The following is an 18,596-nucleotide window of genomic DNA, read 5'->3' on the forward strand; positions in this document are numbered from 1 at the left end:
TTCAGAGTCACAGGGTCAGGTCAGCTTCCCTGGACAAGTGTAGCGCTGAGACTTAGCGCTTACTGCCCAGCATCGTGTTTTTCTTGTCTTTTTTGGCTGGGTCCTTAGGGTGCTTCATCAGGTCAGTGTTGCTCTCTCTGCTGCTTGTTTGCTCATCAGTCAAGGAGTGCCCAGCAGTGGAGTGAAATTGTGCTGTACAACGTGAATTGGTGTCTTACGGCTTTTTTAGGAGTTGTCCATCTATGGGCACTTTTAAAACACATTGGGCAAAAAGCTGTCTGGCCATGTTGGTACCTTTTTCATCCCTGGTCTCACTAAGGTATAAACAATTGAAAATCCACATTTTCCATCTGTCATTTGAGCTGTCAGCAAAAACCTCAGCAGCCTGCCAGAATACCAACAGAATATGGATGCTTGGGTCCTGACCAGATCGTGCTTCTGCCAGGTGGAGCCACAGGAGTTAATGCTCTCCTGGAGACCACGTACTCTGGCTTCTGCCATAAGTGCTGCAACAAGATGGAGAAGAGGGTGGAAATATCACCGTTACAGCCCACAAGGTCAGAGCTTCCCACTCCTGCTTCTTTCTATTGGAGTAACCTAAAAAATCTGAACTGCTGCCCATTTGGGTGGACGTGTTTGGATGATTAAAAATGAAACAGAAAGCACAGGCGTGTTCTATCAGTATTTCTGTTCTTTATTTGGAAAGGAGCAGGGTGATGTGCCTGTATCACATGCAGATGATGAAATACTTTCCAAACCATTAGTAAGTGAAGCTGTCAGCATCTACCAGGTGGTAATTTTTCAGTTTTTGCATTTTTTAATTTTATGATACTGGGGAAATGCCAGGAGACTGGCAGAGCACTGGTGCTTAGAAGGGGCAAGAGAGATTATCCATTGAATTATAAAATTGTGAGCCTGGTACCAGTTTCTTGCAAAAATGGACACGCTGATACTGTAGGCAGTTGGTAAAGAATTAAAGAGTAGAATATAATTAACACCAGAAAATCCCATAAAACAAATTTAATTTCCTTCTCTGAGATGTCAGATTTGTTTGATAAAGATAACTGTTCAGATGTAATAGAGTTTTATGGGGGCCTTTGTTTACTACTGTATAACATACCCATTACAAAGTCCGTGGTGTACGAAATCAGTGGAGCGCATGTTAAGTGGTTCACAAATTTGCTAAATGACAGGTCTTGACAAGTAATTGTCAGTGAGAAATCATCGCTGGCTGGTGCTTCTAGTGGTCTCTCCAGGATTTAGTTCAAGACCTGATGCTACTCAGTGCTTTCATAAACGTTTTAGAAATGAACCTGAAATCACTGCTAATTAAATGTATGGTGACCCACGGGCTGAAGTGTTTGGGCAGGCGGGAGCAGGGCTGTCTGCAGAGGGAGGAACCGGGATGGATCAGCCCCACGAGGCTCTGCCTCCTGCGCAGAGCTGCAGGCAGGGGCAGCGGCCAGGGGCTGGTGGCTCTGAAGGTGCGGGGAGCAGGGGGAGGGAGGGCCTTAGATGAAAGAAGCAGGGCAAAAAGGGGGCTGGCACTGGAAGGTGCCGTGCAGCCCCAGAGTCTGCTGTTTAGATGTGTTTCGAAAAACCACATTGCTTGCAAGGGATAACTCATGAAGTGGTTCAGGACTGGGAGAAAATGCAGGGTAACCACGCTGCAGAATTCACTCCGTTCAATACAGCTGATCCAAAAAGAAGGTTTAGAGGCGATTTAACTAGAGTAGGCTGGTAATTTCATCAAAATCCTATTATTTGAGGAAAACCTATATTTTCATGAAAGTTGAATAAGAGAAATAATTGAAATAAAATGAGTATTTCAAAAGCTTTGTATCTTAGAAAATCTTGATGTTCTGTTTCAGAACTGACTTCAGTGCATTTTCTTTTTTGTATTTTTTATGGTGTTTCACAGAAGACCGCACGACGGCTCATGAATTACAAGTGTTATAATAACCTACATAGTTCTAATTATGTAAACAGCAACATTTACCCAAATTAGTATTAATAAAAACACCTTAGACCTTAAGATGAAACATCTCCAGCTGGAGTTGGAACAAATGCAAAGGAAACATTCTTGAAATGTCAAAGTTTCCTCCATCCAGGCCAGTTCTGCATTTCAGTTGTACTTCTGTTCACAGAGGGTGAGGTCCAGAGGATGAGGCCGGTAGTGGGGAAGGTGCTGCACAATAAGGAAAGGCGTCACGAGAACCAGCGGCTGAAGTTTGATTTCATGCTAGTTTAATATAGGGACTGGGGGGTAAGCAGTGGCAGTTACCAAGCAGTTGGAACATTCAGGGGTAGGGCTTAAATTCTTCATCTCCTGGTGTCTTTGAGTAGAGACCTGAAGCCTCTGGCGTGCAACAGCCTGGATATAAAGCTTCTGATCTTGAAATTATGGGCAACCTAACTACGGTCATTACCTATCTTTTGAGTGGTTCACTTCTGGTAACATAAATATTAGTGTAAATATTAACACAAGTGCTTCTGTTTTTGCCGTAGCCCTGCCCATAGAAAATCACTTGTCTCTTATTTGCCATCATTCATTATCTTGTATCCAGAGTAATAACAGTCCTAGAATATACAGCACATTTCAAAAGTGAATGCAGAAGTGTGCAAACCTGTTTTTTTTTTAACAAAGGGTGGGTAGCCCTAGCCACCGAAGTTGAGACCAGAAGGCAGAGGTTCTGCTGCCTGGCGGCTGCCCCACCGTGTGCTGCTTGCACCGGCCGGGCGCAGCTCCCCCGGCTTCTCTAGCACGCTGGGGCTGCTGGCACCCAGCACCTCACCAGGCAGCCTAAATGCCTGAGTGTGCTCGGCCACGCAGACAGGCGGCTGCTTCTGTGTTGTGACATCCATCGGCCTTGCCCTCTCTCTTTGTCAAGAGCCATCTCTGTACTGGACCGTTTCTCTTTTTGTAGGTGAATGGTGTGAACGTGGTGAAGGTGGGGCACAAGCAGGTGGTCTCGCTCATCCGGCAAGGGGGGAATCACCTGGTGATGAAAGTTGTTTCCGTCAGCCGCAAGCCAGAATCAGAAGAAGTTGTTCGGAAAAAGGGTAAGTGCAGAGCTTGGCGGTGCTGTGAGCAGGAGGGCTGGCATTGTCAGGGCATGAGTGGGCTCAGAGAACCCGTGGCCATGCCGGGAGGAGCTGCGGCGTGGAGCAGCCGTGCCGGGAGGACGCTGCAGCACTGCGGCTGCTGGGAGCGGAGAGCGCTGCGTGTGGGAGCCCTGCTTGTCCTCGCAGCACGGACACCCGGACATGTGTGGGGAGTGGTGCAGTGGGGATGGCTGAGGGTGGAGAGGCTGACAGAGCTCTGCTGCTGAAGGGGAAGCCAGGCACAGCTGGCAGCTGCTGGCCAGGCCTCCTGCAGGCCCACCATTGCCGGGCTGCAGCGCTCCGGCAGCGCTGCTCTCGCTCCAGAGCTCGGTGCTCTCGATGGAGCAGGATGCCAGCTCCTCCGTGGAGCCGAGCCGCTGCTGGGCCCCGTCTGGGCACTGACCTCTAGTGCCAGCGGCAGCCTGTCCCTGGAGCCGGGGCTCCCCCAGCCTCGAGGGGTGTCATGGCACAGAACTTCCCCCGCCCTGCACTGGGTGGGAAGCAGCCCCCGCAGGGGTGGGGGCTGCCCCTGCAAAGCACAGGGCTGTCCTGGAGGACTGACCTGGTGGGGATGCGGGGGATGCCAGGGTGGAGGACGGCCTCCAAGTTGTGCAGGGGGGTGATGGGATGGAGCTTGTCCTCCCTGGAGGGGATGGGAGCTGTCCGCGGGCTGGGGGCTCCTGGGGGCATGGCCAGTCCTGAGGCTGCCCGGCCGCTCCGGGGAGCACAGGCGGCCGTGGAGCCCCCTGCTTTGGGCCTTTGCCCCGTTGTCCCCAGGCGCTGAGGGCAGAGGTGAGACCCTCTGCCAGACGGCGGCCAAGGGGGCGGGCTGATGTGCTCATGGGGCAGGGCAGCCCTCAGGATAGGGGCAGCCAACAGTGGAGGGCAGGGGTACATCTGGAGGGGCACAGCCAGCTGTGCATGGCAGGGCACATCGTGGCACACAGCTGCGCAGGGCAGGGGCGCGCTGGGAGCAGCCGGCACGGGGCAGGCTCTCCCTGCCCGGCCCTGCTCTCACCTGCGTGGGGCCACGTGTGGGGAGGTGCCTGCGGGGCCGTGGTGGTTTTGGGGAGCGGGGACAGCAGAGGGGCGCTCCCAGCCCGGCACACCGGGAGTGGGGGAGGGAGGCAGCTCTGCACGCTGGCACCAAGCGCTGTAATTACATTGTCGCTGCACAAAAGCATGAGCTGTGGGAAAGGCTGAGGCTTGGGAACCGGTGCCGGGACCACCACTGGTGCCACTCACTGCTTCTCATGCTCCCAGCCCCGTAGCTGGTGAGCAGCCCCCGGTCGCTGCTGGCGCCCCGAGCCATGCCCGCGGAGCTGCACGGCCGCTGCCCCAACACGGGGCCCAGGGACTGGGGCCGAGCCCCACTGCTGCCGTCCGGCAGGGCCCGGCTGTGGTGCCACGGGATGGGGCCCACCCCGGCCCTCCCGGCTGGGGCCTTTTTTTCCTGCAGGCGATGGAGGCCTGTGTGGGACTGGCGTTTTCTGTCTGAATCCGCCCCTGTTGGGGTCTCTGATGCAGGCAGCGCCAGCACCAGCCTGAAGCTCTGGTTGCCATGGCAATGCTTGAGCGTTGAAGCCAGTATTGTCACAGCGCGAGCGCGAGGAGGAGGCACCGAAGTGAAGAGGAAGAGCCTTCAACTCGTCCCTGTGCCGGTGGGCTCGTGGCATGGAGCGCCTCCGGGGCGGACCCGCGGGCCGGCCTGGCTAGGGACCCCCGGGCAGCCCCGCGCCCCAGCACAGCGCCCGCCGGCCATGTGCCGCTGCCCGGCACGGAGCCGGCCGCCTCCAGAGCTTCGCTAGGGCAGCAGGAGCCTCACCCGTCCTGGATACGGCCCCAGCCAGCAGAGACGAGGGTGGGTGGGCTGCGTTTCGCTGGGGGACGCGCCGCGCCGAGGCGGGGATGAGAGACTGAGAATCAGGCCTCCTGGACTTGCTTCTCCCTCCTACCCCTCCACCCATGGCGAGTGTGGAGGGGAAGCAGCCATCAAAGCTGTGCGCTGAGTCCCGCAGGCAGGCAGCCAGCTGCCTGAGACAGATTTAATTCGCGAGAGGCTTTCATAGCCATAGCATCTCCGGTAGCGGCAGGGGGGCAGGAGCAGCCCGGGGACATGACTTGGACTCTCTTCCGCTGAGGGCTGTGGGAGCCTGGGCAGCGTGCACGTGCCTGCGGCAGCCTCCAGCCCCTCCGCGCCGGGGCCTGCCCCAAGCCCTCGGGACCGTGCGACCGAGACGATGAAGAAGTTTGCCTCCACGCGCAGCCTCAATAAGATTCTGCAGCAGTGCGACTCCTCATCCCGCGAGTACGAGGAGATCCAGGCTGTGGAGAAGAAGTGGCACCTGCATCTGGCCACTCCTCGTAAGTTCCTGGACAAGAAATGCAAAATGCCGTCTCTCTTCCTTTCAGCTCCGCCGCCTCCCAAGAGAGCGCCCAGCACCACCCTGACGCTGCGGTCCAAGTCCATGACAGCCGAGCTGGAGGAGCTGGGTAAGCGGCGGCGCGGGGCTCGCGCCTGCATGCGGAGGAGCATGACGAGCATGCGGGGGCTGGGGCGAGAGCAGGCAGCACGCACAGCATCCATTTTCCTGAGGGGTGCATGAACGTGAGCTCGCGGCGACGCGCTCCTCCCGTACCAACGTCCCTGCTGTGCTGTGCAGGGCGCGGGGGGCCAAGTGCCCGCAGGACCCCCACAGAGCCAGACCAGCTCCTCGGTGCCACCTCAGCAGGCAGATGGACTGGGACAGGGCGCTGGGAGCTTCTGTGCGCATGCAGAGAGGCTCACCTCCCCCGTGCCCCGTCCTTCGGGCACCCTGCACCTCACATGCGCTGAGCAGCCTATTGTTTTTATTTTCCTCTACCTCTAGGCAGATAGCACATGCTGCAAGATTAGCTGGCATCCCCCTGGGCTGCCCTCCTCCCTTACACACACACATGCACATGCACACACGCTCACACGCTCACACGATCTGCTGTCACTACAGAGCCTACCCACGTTTCCAGATGCTTTAGCATCCCAGCTTGCAGCTCCATGTTCCTGTGTTCTCTCAGAGCGGCTCCACCCGCCCCCTCCGTCCTCACATCCAGGTACCCTGTGATGGAGCCCCGTGCTCTTCCCTTGTATTGACATCCCTGCTGAGCCCACGCCTTTGCAGTGTCCTGGCCTGCCCCCATAGCATCCCACCTGCCCAGGGCTGCAGGGCTGTCAGCGTTCATGCCCCCCCAAAGTGCAGTCTGTTTGCTGCACGTGGGCTCGTGTGCCCGTCTCGCAGCACCCCGTCCCCGTGTGTGGCAGAGGCCACAGGGCCCTGGGCAGGGGGCTCGGTGGAGGTGTGGGTGCCGGCACTGAACAGGCAGGCTGGCTGGCAGGAGGGCTGCGTCACGGTCATCCCATGTCCCGCCTGGCACTAAGAGGTGCAGGGCAGTCTCCACCCTCATTTTGGAGAGCTCAGGGTGCAGTTGTGCTACACACGTGTGTGGCACCGCTGAGAGCGGCTGTGCAGGGCAGACGTGGAGCGAGCCGAGCGTTCTGCAAGCCCACGGTGAGAGCCCCGGCAGAGCCACTGAGCGAGCCTTGCACGGCATTGCTGGCTGCCCTGGCTCCTGCTTCTGCTCGCTGTGCTGAGCTCTTTGCCATGCGAGAATGTGGTGGTGTGCACAGCTGTGCTCGCTGGCCACAGCACAGAGCCTGCGCGTGGCACACTGCTCTCCTGCCGAGAGGAGACCTGCTGGGAGAGAGAAACCTGGGCACAGACCCAGCGCCTCCCTTCGTCAGGGCGTTGGGGGAAGGTCCGTGACCTTCCTCGCTCTGCTCTGCTCCCTGTGCTACACGCATGACCAGGCCTTATAGCCTGCGGGGTTCTGAAGAAGGGAGACCTAGAGGGTTAGGGTTCACCCTCAAACATAGGCTTGAAGAGAAATCATAGTATCCAAGGGTTCACATCAACTGCTTGATGGCCGTTGTGATTTTGTGCTGAGCCCCCAGCCTTGTTTCTCACCCTAACCTGTTCCTTGCTTTCCCAGACTCTTTATTACTAAGCTCAAAGGCTCTGTGTTTAGTAGTAGCCATTAGGAAAAGATTTAGAACAGCCCATTTATTCTACTTTTTGTTCTTCCCTTTGCAAAGACACTGCACAGGCCCTGGGGTTGATATTTTTACTCCCAGTTACTGGTCCTGAAGACAGTTTCTAGCTGGCATGATAGGTGTTTTCTTGCGCAGGCATCCTGTTGCCTCTGGGAGAACGTGTTCCCAGCTGCACGGGCCCATCTTTGGCGACCACCAGCCCAGGTCAAAGCCAGGCTTTACGCAGGCGCCTTGGCAGGGGGACAGACACACAAACCATGGCGCTTTGTCTTACACCTGCACACACACCTGCCTGTGGGGCGTGGGACATCACCATGGGACAACCTGTACACGCGTGAGGGCATGGGGCACAACTTGCATGTGTTTTGACAAGCACAGCTGCCAGGTGTGAGGGGAAGGGATACAAGCTCATGGAATGGGAAGTCACAAAAAGCTAAGAAATATCTCTGCCAGAGAATATATTAAAGGGGAGACCTCTGGGTCTCCCTGAGGAGTGTGCATCTAGATGCTGCCTCTCTTCTACCTGGAGAGGGACTGGGAGTGACAACTGCCTCATTCTCCCACGAGAGGAATCTGTAGACAATGCCTGGTCTTGGTCACGATGTCTTCCAGGAGACTTTAGCAGTTAGTCCTTATTTCGTGTCTTGTGGGTCAGGGAGCATGTTGCAGCCAGTCCCACCATGCCTCTCCAAGGAGCCTGGCATAGGGAAGGTGGAGTTGTTTCTCCTCCCTCACTTTGTCTGCTGGTGGTTGACCTCTCCTGCTTTTACTGCAAAGGGCACGTTTCCATGCAGGTCAGCATGCCCACACCTCAGCGGTGTGCAGGTTCAGAGCCTGGTCTCCTTTTCTGAGGGGAAGATGGTGTTAGTGCGTGGGCCATTTCCACCTGCAGCTTCTTCAGGGGAGATTTGTTGGACGGGCCCTGCCTCTTCTTCCTTGAAGCCTGTCCCTGTCCTGCAGCTTACCATACATGCCATGTGCCCACAGTGATACCTTAAAATTTCCTGTGCTGCACGTTGTGCCAATCCCCTTAGAAAAGCAGATTTCCAGCAAGCTGCTAACAAAGAAAGCACTGCTGTCCTGCAGTCCTTGCTTTTGTTGGATGCAGTTAAAACATCTGGAGGAAGCTGTCCTCGGGAGGCTTGTAGGCTGTGGTCTCTTTGCAGTGAGCAGGGAGGGATCAATGACTTTCACACCAGTTTCTCCATGGCACCAGAGGGCAGCGCCAGGGGTGCATGTGGTGCTGCACCTCTCGCCTGCCCGCAGCCATGCACTGCCTGAGCCGTAACACTGAGAGCCCCGCAGCGAGCGGCCTCAGACAGACACATGCTGGACCATCAGGGCCGGATCCTGTCAGCATGCCGGGAGGCAAGAGTGTGGGGGTGAGACACAGAAGGCAGAGAGCGAGGCTAGAGCTGGGGATGGAAGCAGGAACTGTGCATGCCATTCATGTGTTGTGTTTTGTTTCTTGATTCCAAGCCTCCATGCGGAGAAGAAAAGGGGGTGAGTGAAAACGCACATCCTGGGGCTCATCCCTTCCCTGTCAGTGCCCAGCAAGCCCCCCAGTCCTTGCCACAGGGACAGTCACGGGAAAGCTTATTCTGAAGGCAGGCAGAGCTCTGGGCACGGACAGCAATTCCTGTTTGTCAGCCAGGCCCCATGAATGTCCAGCTCTGGCTTCCTCGGGGTGTCATGCTTGCTTTGGGTGCACTCCACAGTGGAAATACCCTGTACAGGAACGTCCCCACATCTGGGGTCCTCCAGTGCAGCCTCCTTCAGCCCCTGGGTCAGGACCCCGCGGTTCGGTCAGGCAAAGTCACAGCCGTGCTGTGCAGGAGCTGCCTCTGCTGCGCTCCCTGCGAGCTGTCCTGCTGCTGCCAGCGCTCCGGCACCCAGGGAGCACCTGGAGACCTGCTCTGCGAGCGGGGTGTGAAGGCAGCTCGGAGGGCATCCCCCGGTTAGCTGGAGAGGAGCTAGGCGGGTAGAGGAGGTTTGGGGAGAGGGCCATCCGCCCTGAAGGCCGTGTTCGCAGTGCCCAAGCTGGCTGGGGTGAGGCTGGTTGCAGCATGGGCGTGTGGATGAAAGCTGCACTGTGCGGTGTCCACGGGGACACGGCACAAGGGACGGCACAAAGACAGAGCCAAGCGAGAAGGCCCATCCCATGGCAGCCCACTGCTCCGCGTGTCTCCAGCACGGGGCTGTGGGCAGCCTGCAGGCCTGACCCCAGCTCTTTGCCTTTTGGCAGCCAAATTCTGGTCTGATAACCTGAACCTACAGAAAGGTGGGAGATCTGCTCTTCTACCCTAACAGAGATAGCAGAGAAGCTGAATGGGGCTGGCAAGTGGGAGGTCTCCCAGGGACCTCCCCTGACCTCTCTACTGAGCAGATCTGCCGGCACTCAGAGGTGGAGGCACTGCAGAAGTCCCATGCCTCGGTGACTGGCAGGAGGTCGCCAGGGCTGTGCTGGCATGGAAGCTGGCAGTCCCCATTCCTGGAGGGTCCCTATGCCTCAGGGCAGCTACAGCGCTGCCACATCTCCCACCCCAGCAGCCTGGAGCCACATGAGGATGCGCTCTGCTGGTATTAAAAGACAAAAAGCAGAATAAAACCAACCGGTGAGGTAGATGGAGAGGGCTGCACATTGCTGTTATTCCTGTCACAGCACTGAGATCCCCCGGAGCAGCTTCCAGAAACACCCATGGGCGTGTTTCCAGCATGTGGTCCTTTAAAAGCAGCCTGTGGCCCATCCTGCCTTCAGGCTTTGCTGTTGGAGGTCCTCACGGTGGTCACTTAGCAGTGTGTGGCAGCACGGGGAGAGCAGGCTCCCACCGCACCGCTGGGAGGTGGCGGCTCAGGCCGAGCCACCTGAGCCTCGTGCGGTGACTGCACCACGAGGGCTGCACGGCTCTGAGGGAGAGGAACTGCGAGATGCCCCAGAGACAGGGACGGGCTGCATGGCTGCACCAGGGGGTCTGCTACAAAGCCCTGGAGGTTTTGTGCCGAGGAAATCCAGCAGCTGGCCTGAGCGGCTTCCCTGGAGCTCCTTCGTCTCAGGGCCATGGGTGCCTGCCACCAAGGCTGTTGGTGTCAGAGGGCACGTGAGTCCCCTTGGCAAAGACCACTTGCCTCCTGTGTTTGCACAGGGCTCACTCCTCCAGCGACTGGACTGATTTTTAGTTTTATAACTGGAGAATGCTGTCATACAAAGACAGGTGGACAGCTGCTGTGACCACAGGGTGCAGAGGTGCTGAGGCTGGCCTGTGAGTCACACCAGCCCCGGGCAGGGGTTTGTAGGATGGTCAGAGCTCTCCAGGTCACTTGGGTCACTAGGATCAGCAGCTCCCACACCACACTGGTGGCATTTCCCAGTCCTAACTGGACCAGCCAGGCTGGGAGGAGCCGAGAAGGTTGCAAGCCTTTCCCTGACCTCAGGCAGAGCTCGTCAGCCTTACGGGACAAACGCTGCACGTGGTTCCCCCTCTCCCTGTGCAGTTTACTGGAACTGTGGGTTAGCTGTGCCATGGGGGTAGAGTCATCCAGTCTTCGTGATGCCAAGACAGACCTGTAAGCCTCAGCACAGCACCGTACCCATGTGGTGGCCACACTTCAGAGCCAGCTGTCCTCAGAAGGTAGAGCTGGCACAGTTTGTGACATGGAGCTGACAGAGTGAACCCTGCCAGGCCCCAGCAGCCGTAGGAGTTGGAGTGGCCCAACCCGAACGAATCCTGCACGGGCTGAGCGCCAGCCCAGCAGGCTTCGTTAGCTCGGCTCTGCTGGACCCTGTCTGGCTGCATGTGGAGGAAGCTCAGAAAGGGTCAGTGGTGATGGTGGCCAGCGCCTGCCTGCTGCCCTTTACAATGTCCTTTGTTTCAGGATGTCTTAGTACCCCTGGCAGGTAGTCCCAGTGGCAGCCTGAGCCTGGCGCCGTGTCTGAGGGGGTAATTGATCCCTCCTGGCACGAGTGGTGTGGGAAGTGCAGAATGACGCAGCTCTGTGGGTTTGCAGCGATGGGGCAGATCTGAGGTTAGGCAGGAGCTGGGTCGGGATCTGGTCTTGTAAGGGTAACCAGGGTCAGACGTAGCCGAGATCTCCAGGCAGGCCCATGGTGATGAGGCAGGGCCAAGCCCAAGTCTGGAAGTCTGTCTGTGGGTCAGGATCCAGGCCGGGCTCAGGGCTGGCTGTGGCATGGCTGTGGCAGCACCGCAGGCAGATGCTGCTGTACCACTCGGGTGGTCCCGAGCTTAACTGGAGCTCCTGGACCCAGGAGCATGGGCTGTGCATGGGGCCAGGTTACTTCCATCAGCTGCATTAATTAGTCCACCCAGGGAGGAAACATCCCAGTTTGTCTCCATCTAACAATGGAATGGAACTGGTTGAGCTGGAGCCAGGCTGACTCCCTTGGGGTCCCAAGGAGTGCCGCACTCTGCTGCGGTCTTCTGCCTAGCCTATGTTCCCTGGGACACCTGGGTTTCCCCTTGTCTGGAGTAGCACAGCTGCTTGCCCCACCCCACCCTGTAACCCAATTTGGGGGAATTTTATCTCATTCTGGTTATCAGAAACTTCACCATCACTGATTCTGAATATCAAGAGTTTGCTGGGCAAAAAAGTGCTCCTTTAATCAAAGGATGCAAACTTCCAGACAGCTCTGCGCAGCTGGGAGCAGACCCCAGAGCCGAGCGTGGGCAAGTCGGACCCCAGGTGCTGGGTGGGCTGCGCAGGGGCGCCCGCTGCAGCCAGGGTGGGAGCGCGGAGCTGCTGGCTGCGGGTCCCCCGTGGAGCGAGGTCAGGGCTTGGTTGTGCAGCGGGAGGGGGGTGCTGCTCCAGAGCCACCAAGGTCTTCATCTGCAGGGCTCTGGGGATTAGGAGGACGAGCAGACGTGTCCTCAGTCTGTTTTCAACAGGCCCACGAACCATGTTCGCTAAGCGGAAGCTCACGCTCTGCTTAGTCGCGCTGCGGAGGACGGGCTTGTCATAGGGGAGCTGCCCTGGTGCAATGGCCCTTGCTAACTGGTTTGCTTCTATGTTTGGATTTTCAGAAAAACTGGATGAGATTTTGGCAGCAGCCGAGCCCTCGCTGAGAGCAGACATTGTCGAAGCAGATTCTAGGGCAGCCACTGTGAAGCAGCGACCAACAAGCCGGCGCATCACGCCAGCAGAAATCAGTGTGAGAGAGCAGGGCTTGCGGTGGGCAAGGGAAGGGCACGTTGTGCTGGGTCACCTGCTGGATGCCTGCAGCAAAGGACCTGCACTGGGGAGGGGGCTTCCCGAGGGGGAGAGGCTGGGGGCAGACAGAGCTGCGGAGAGCAGGAGCCCAGCTGGGGGTGGAGGAGCTGACCGGGGCGTTTTGTGCACAAGTACAGGATTGGCAGCGGGAGGGACATCAGAACAGATCAGGAGTGTGGAGAGCTGAGTCGGAGAGCTTAGGCTGGCTGCAGTTTTCTGGATGTGAAGCTGGAAATTGGGAGGAATCAAAGAAGAGAAAAAGGCAGTCTCTGAGGGGAAACATGGATGCAGTAGGAGTGGGGATGCGAGCTCCAGGCTATCTGGATTGTGAACGCGTGCTGCAGGCGGTGGGAGGCAGCTTCTGGAGCAGGAGATAAAATGGGACAGGCTGGATCTGAGCAGAGACTGGCCTGCCTGAAGCCTTCCCACAGAGGAAGGCTGCTGCTCTGGAGCAGGGTCACCAGGGAGGTGCTGCGTGTCCCCAGGGGCTGCGTGTCCCCAGGGGCTGCGTGTCCCCAGGGGCTGCGTGTCCCCAGGGGCTGCGTGTCCCCAGGGGCTGCGTGCCACCAGGGCCTGGCAGCAGGAGCGGGGAGGGTTCACCCCCAGGGCAGCCACGCAGGGTCCCGGGCACTCTGCCTTGGGAAGCGCTGAACGGGGAGTGCTGGAGGCAGAAGCGAGGCAGGGGGCAGAGCCTGTTCCCAAGGAAGCAGCCCCTCCTAAAGCTGTCCCGGGCCCTGCCTGCGGGTGTGGAGCTGCAGGGACAGGGTCTGGCGTGCAGACAGGTGTGGGGTTGGGAACTCTGCAGCTGGGAGCATCAGGTGGGCTGAGGTGAAGTATTGTTTCCTTTCAGCTGATTCTTGCTGATGTCCAGAATGGAAATTCCCTTTTTTTTCTCTTCTACAGTCACTCTTTGAACGCCAGGGTATGGCAGCACATTCGGGGGTCCTTGCGGGAGCTGAGAAGCCCCATGTTTCACTACGCAAAGGAATTCCGCGGACAAAATCTGTAGGTAAGGCAAACTGGGGGGAAATGTGTTCCTAAAGAGGAAAGGTCATGCCTGGGGAGCATTCATGCATGCATGAGAAGCAGCAGGAAGGACTCAACCCTCTACTGTCTTGTATCTGAAGATCTTTTAAGTGGGGATGCTTGATGTGATTTGTAGTTTGAAGGCTGCGTGTGTGTTGAGAACCTGCTCTAACACTGACGCTAGCCCTGCTCTGAGCAGAAGGCTGGACTAGAGACCTCCAGAGGTCCCTCTTTTGCTGAGTCTCTTTATAGAGCTGCAAGGGATAAGACGTTTCTCCCATTCTCTGTGCTTGCAAGTGAAGACTGGTGGGTGATTTTCTGTCTGCCTGTGTTGTGGTTGGGCTGGGAGTGCCGTGTGCTGAACATGGGGGTTTGAGCATTAGGCCATGAGCTGTAACAGGCTCAGATGACAGAGCAGGGAGCAAATGGATCTTTTCTAAGGGTAAACATGACAGGGTCTGTAACAAGCCGTCATCTACAGACTGTGTCGGGACATTTAGACCCTGTCCCCTGTCCCAAAAGGTTTATGGTGCAACTGAAAGCAAAAATATGCTGGAGGAAGGCGATTGGAGGAGGGGCAGGATGGGCAAGGGGTGGTGGCACAACGGCAGTATGGTGGTCTCATTTTCTTGATCTTGTGTGTCAGTGGGTTTCATCCGGGTGGTAACACGAATCCGTAGTGTTAGCAAGGTGTGAGGGCTGTGTAGGCTGGAGCTGGGGAGAGTGCGTTATCACTTGGAGCTATGGGGCAAGGGGAAGGTGGTGTGCTAAGTGTTAATTTTGAGTAACCCTTCTGATAGCAGTGGTGATGCCAAAACAGATTGTGTGTTTAACACACACATAAATGAATAGAAAGTATATTCTGTTTAGATACACAGCTGAGAGCAGCATAACCCCAGCAAGAATGTAAAAATATTTGAAAAAGGCAAGGATTCATATTCAAAATGTACTTTTATATGTACAAGGGCACAGAATTGCTGTACATATGTGCCTCACATTTGTGTTTGTATGAGAGCAGCTGCTACCTGTAGTCCCACGTGAGATTGGTCTGAGAGTAGTAGAAAGCTACAGATAATTAAATGCGTGTATGATAAATCTGAAAAACAAACTAAAGAGATAATCTTTAAAAAAAAAAGAGTGGGTGTTTAATGGACTGCCCTAGTGTGTGTACTTATATACCATGTTGATAAAGCTGCTGTCACACCATAGAATATACAGGTGTAAAGCTCCTGTAACTGAAGAGCTGAAATAAAGCCTGAGCTTGAGCAAATGATAAGATGCAATGCTGGAAGGAAATGCAGGCATTAATTAGTTGTTTATATGTTGCAAAAATGCTGATGGACATGGTGAGAAGGGAGAAGACCTGACTGCCTTGGTACCTTGGGTCACCACAGCAGTGACCCACGTACCTGCACCTGGCTAGAGCAGATATGACAAGTTAATCCTCTCAGGAAGGTAAAAACTGCCAGTAGCACATGTAGGGTAGGAGTCGTCTCATCTAGCCTTGCATGTTAACAATGCAGAAATCTCCACTGTCTGCTACTTGGCGGACCAGCATTGTAGTGGCCAGTGGTGTCTAAACTGCAAGTCTGTTTTGCAAACTCTATCCTAGAAGTTTATTTTATTTGTGAGAATGTTTGTGAAAATGCTTTTAAGCAGAACTTGTTCAAGGTTCAATCAAGCCACAACAGCTGGAAATCATTTTAAAGGGGAACTGTTGTGTGAAATAGCATCTCAGCTCAATAATAGATCATAAACTGGAAAAGTATTCATTAAATACAAGATACTTGCCTGTAAGGAGCTCCTTTTTACTTGTGAAAGCAGAGTCAATGGTTCAAGAAATCCATCTAAACCTACCCCTGATGCTTGTAGATCAGGTATTCTGTCAAGGATATCTATGCAGAGAACTGTGGGAAGAATTACAGAATCATAGGATCGTAGAATGGTTTGGGTGGGAAAGGACCTTAAAGCCCATCTCATTCCAACCCCTGCCATGGGCAGGGACACCTCCCCCCAGCCCAGGCTGCCCAAAGCCCCGTCCAACCTGGTCGTGGGCACTGCCAGGGATGGGGCAGCCACAGCTCCTCGGGGCAGCCTGTGCCAGGGCCTCACCACCCTCATAGAGTCATGGAATATCCCGAGCTGGAAGGGACCCACAAGGATCATCGAGTCCAACTCCTGGGTCCACACAGGACCACCCAAAAATCAGACTGTGTGTCTGAGAGTGTTCGCTTCTTGAACTCCAGCAGGCTCGGTGCCATCACCACTGACCTGGGGAGCCTGTTCCCGAGCCTGACCACCCTCTCAGTGAAGAATTTCTTCCTAAGAAGAATTTGAAGTCTGTAGGGTTTATACAACTGTAAGGCTTGAGGGTTGTGTGTAGGGTTTGTATGCTCATAAGCACAGAGCATAATGTCCCATGTGTGTCTTTTTTGTTCAGCACCTGGAACCTGGGAGCCCGATCCCTGTGTGGGATTCCCAGCCCGTACAGCCCTATGCAACAAGGGGTTAGAAATGCTAGATTTAATCTGCATCGGGGAAGATTAAAACAGACCTGGAGATTGCCTATTCTGAGCTGGAATGGCTGCAGCTGTCACAAGCACAGCATCCAAGCATGACCTAACAATAAATGCAGGAAAAAAATCACAAATCTCTTTTAATTATGCTCAGTCTAAGAAAGGTATCTGCCTGCACAAAATGGAAGCAATTCCAGTGAGGAGGGGACAGCAACTTCTGGCTTCCAGCTTGTCTGTTACAATGCACACCAAAAGCAGTGCCTCTTAGAAATCAGCTAATTTTCGTGGAATTCCAAATAAGCTAAAATAGAAAACAGCCAAACATTAGAAATTGGGTTGCAATTGACTTGTTTTAGAAGTCCTTCTTGAGCTGTCATTTCACACCCACAGTGACAGGCTCATACGATGTACAGTCAGTTGACTTCATCATAAAAATCTCTACCAACAGCAAAGAACTAGATGAAAAATAAGCAGGGGTTGGCTGGTTTGGTTTGTTGGTTTTATTTTGGTGAAGAATTGCTCTGAATTATTTGCATATTGCACATGCTCCACAAGCACAGCTGTTTCAGATTCCCAGGGACTTGTGACAAAAGATCAAAATATTTCATGTTTTCTTCTAAATATTTCTTGAGACAAAGGTAATTAACCCTTCACTTGCTACAAGGAAAGCAGAAGAGAAGAAATGTTTCAAGAAAAATGTGAAGCAAGAAATGCATTGCAGCGGGGAGGCTGATCAAAAAGATCTCTGTCAGACTTCCAAGATAGCTGCCGTGCCATCTGCTCCAGCATCAGAAGTTAAAAACACTCGAATGTCTGCAGAACGGTCTCGGTACGCGCTGAGTCTCCCCCCGAGCCAATGCAAAACGCTGTGGAAGGTGTTTCTGCAAGGAGAGAAGCAGTGCGTGTGCCCTGCCGGGGGGAGCACCAGGGCTGCTGAGGGTGCGGGCGCCGGGGAGCTCGGGGGCGCTCGGGGCCGCTGGGGATGCCGGATCCCCCCGGGCTCAGCGTGAGGGAGGGGTTGGCAGAGGCACGGGTGGCACAAGACCTCTCCCCGTGCAGTTTCAGGACCGTCCGTCTCTGTAAAGACCTGGATGAGCTCCCAGTGCTTTCATTCCCCTTCTCTACGCAGGCTTTCAAGCTCACCCTCGTTGCAATTTGAACCTCGCGCAGTGCCAGCCCCCCCAGCACCCTCTATTGCACTGCTCTCTGGTGACTTCCCTCATCTTCCTCCCGCCGGGTTTCTGTTGTTGCCTGGAGCTGCTGCAAGCCGAGCGAAGCCAAGGGCTGTAACGCTCGCCCGTTTTCCCCTTCCAAAAATGAGCCCAGCACCGGCGCCTGGCACCTCAGTGCTGTGGCACGGGGCAGCTTTGGGCGCTGCTCGGCCCTCCCTGCACGGGGAGGGTAAGGCTGGGCTGCCGGGGTGTGAGCTGGAGAGAGTAACCTCATTAGCTCTCCCAAATTAATGCGCAGAGTTACATTCTCACAGGGATTTAGGCTGTTATGGCAACAGGCCCAAAAGCACTATGGAGAGTTATTGTGCTTTCCTTAGCGATTAATAACGCATTGTGCGCGCTGTGAATTGCAGAGGGGTTGCCATGAGGCTTGGGATCGCCAAGCTGCGCTTTAGGCATGCACGCAGCAGCGTGATTCTCCCCCGAGAGCCATCGTCCCGCGGTGCTCAGGGACAGAGGTCTCTGCTGGTCCCTCCTGGTCACCGGCGGGCTCCTGGCTTGACCCAGGCTCTTTGTTCCTGCATGTGCCGACCTCTGTAGGTTATGGGTGAGCCTGGTGAGGTCTCGCTGCTCCTTGTAGGAAGTGTGTGTGCACCCTGCTACAAGGTACAGTGTGTGTTTGAATGAAACTGAGAGATCCTGCAGCTAGTGAAGGGACAGATCTGTTTATTTGTTGGGGAAGTTCAGTTTTCCATTTACGAACCTGGAATATGAACCCTGTGAGGCGGCAGGAGGGAGGTCAGAGGCAGCACACAAAGGGTCGTGCCGTTGGTGACAGACAGCTCTTTTCTCAGTGATCAGCCTCACCTCCGCCGTCCCTCTGCAGAACCTAGAATAGCTGACAAGGTTTCACGCTCGGCGGCAGAGCACGGGTGTGTGGAACGGGGACGGGGTCCGGGGGAGGCGGCGGCACGCAGTCCCTGCCGGTGAAGCGTGCCTGCAGACAAAGAGCTCAGACGCACGTGTTCCCCGTGACAGGAGATCGAATGGCAAGCTGGTAATTGCTAGGTCGGGATCGGGCAGGATGAAAGGATGATCGTTCAGGTGTTACAAATTTAAAGGAGCTTCTCCTTGTGCCGTGTGCTGGAGAGAATCTTAGGCTCGTGATGGGGAGACTTCCCTTGCCAGCTGCTGTGCTGTTTGTGGGTGCACAAGGCAACAGAGAGCTGCTCTGCTCTTATGTGCCCGTGAGTCTTGTGGAAGGGCTCCAAGTGCTGCAGGAGTTGGTCAGGCTCCTGCTTCTACAGACATCCCATCTCTTGGGCTGTGGTCTGCCCGTTACCTGATGAAGCATTTATCAGCAGGCAAATGTTAAGATAGAAGTGAAAAATGAACATGTTTACTACGGGTAATTAACTGTTAGCATTTGAGGCGTAGAAATGGGGTTGGATAAGAGAGCCGTGCTTT

At 55.4% G+C, this 18,596-nt stretch overlaps 1 protein-coding gene across 11 annotated transcripts in view; it reads left to right on the top strand.

Annotated features, from left to right (window-relative positions):
* SHANK3 (SH3 and multiple ankyrin repeat domains 3) overlaps positions 1 to 18,596 on the top strand; it is a 389,687-nt gene that overhangs the window by 330,041 nt on the left and 41,050 nt on the right. For all 11 annotated transcript variants that reach the window (XM_083835493.1, XM_083835500.1, XM_083835499.1 and 8 more), the window contains 4 exons: positions 2,928 to 3,063; positions 5,518 to 5,598; positions 12,229 to 12,356; positions 13,319 to 13,424. In XM_083835493.1, the coding sequence (XP_083691619.1) occupies positions 2,928 to 3,063; positions 5,518 to 5,598; positions 12,229 to 12,356; positions 13,319 to 13,424 (451 nt within the window). The remainder of the gene's footprint in view (positions 1 to 2,927; positions 3,064 to 5,517; positions 5,599 to 12,228; positions 12,357 to 13,318; positions 13,425 to 18,596) is intronic.

The sequence above is a fragment of the Anser anser genome (assembly GCF_964211835.1).
Source record: "Anser anser genome assembly, chromosome: 1".
Classification (NCBI taxonomy): domain Eukaryota; kingdom Metazoa; phylum Chordata; class Aves; order Anseriformes; family Anatidae; genus Anser; species Anser anser.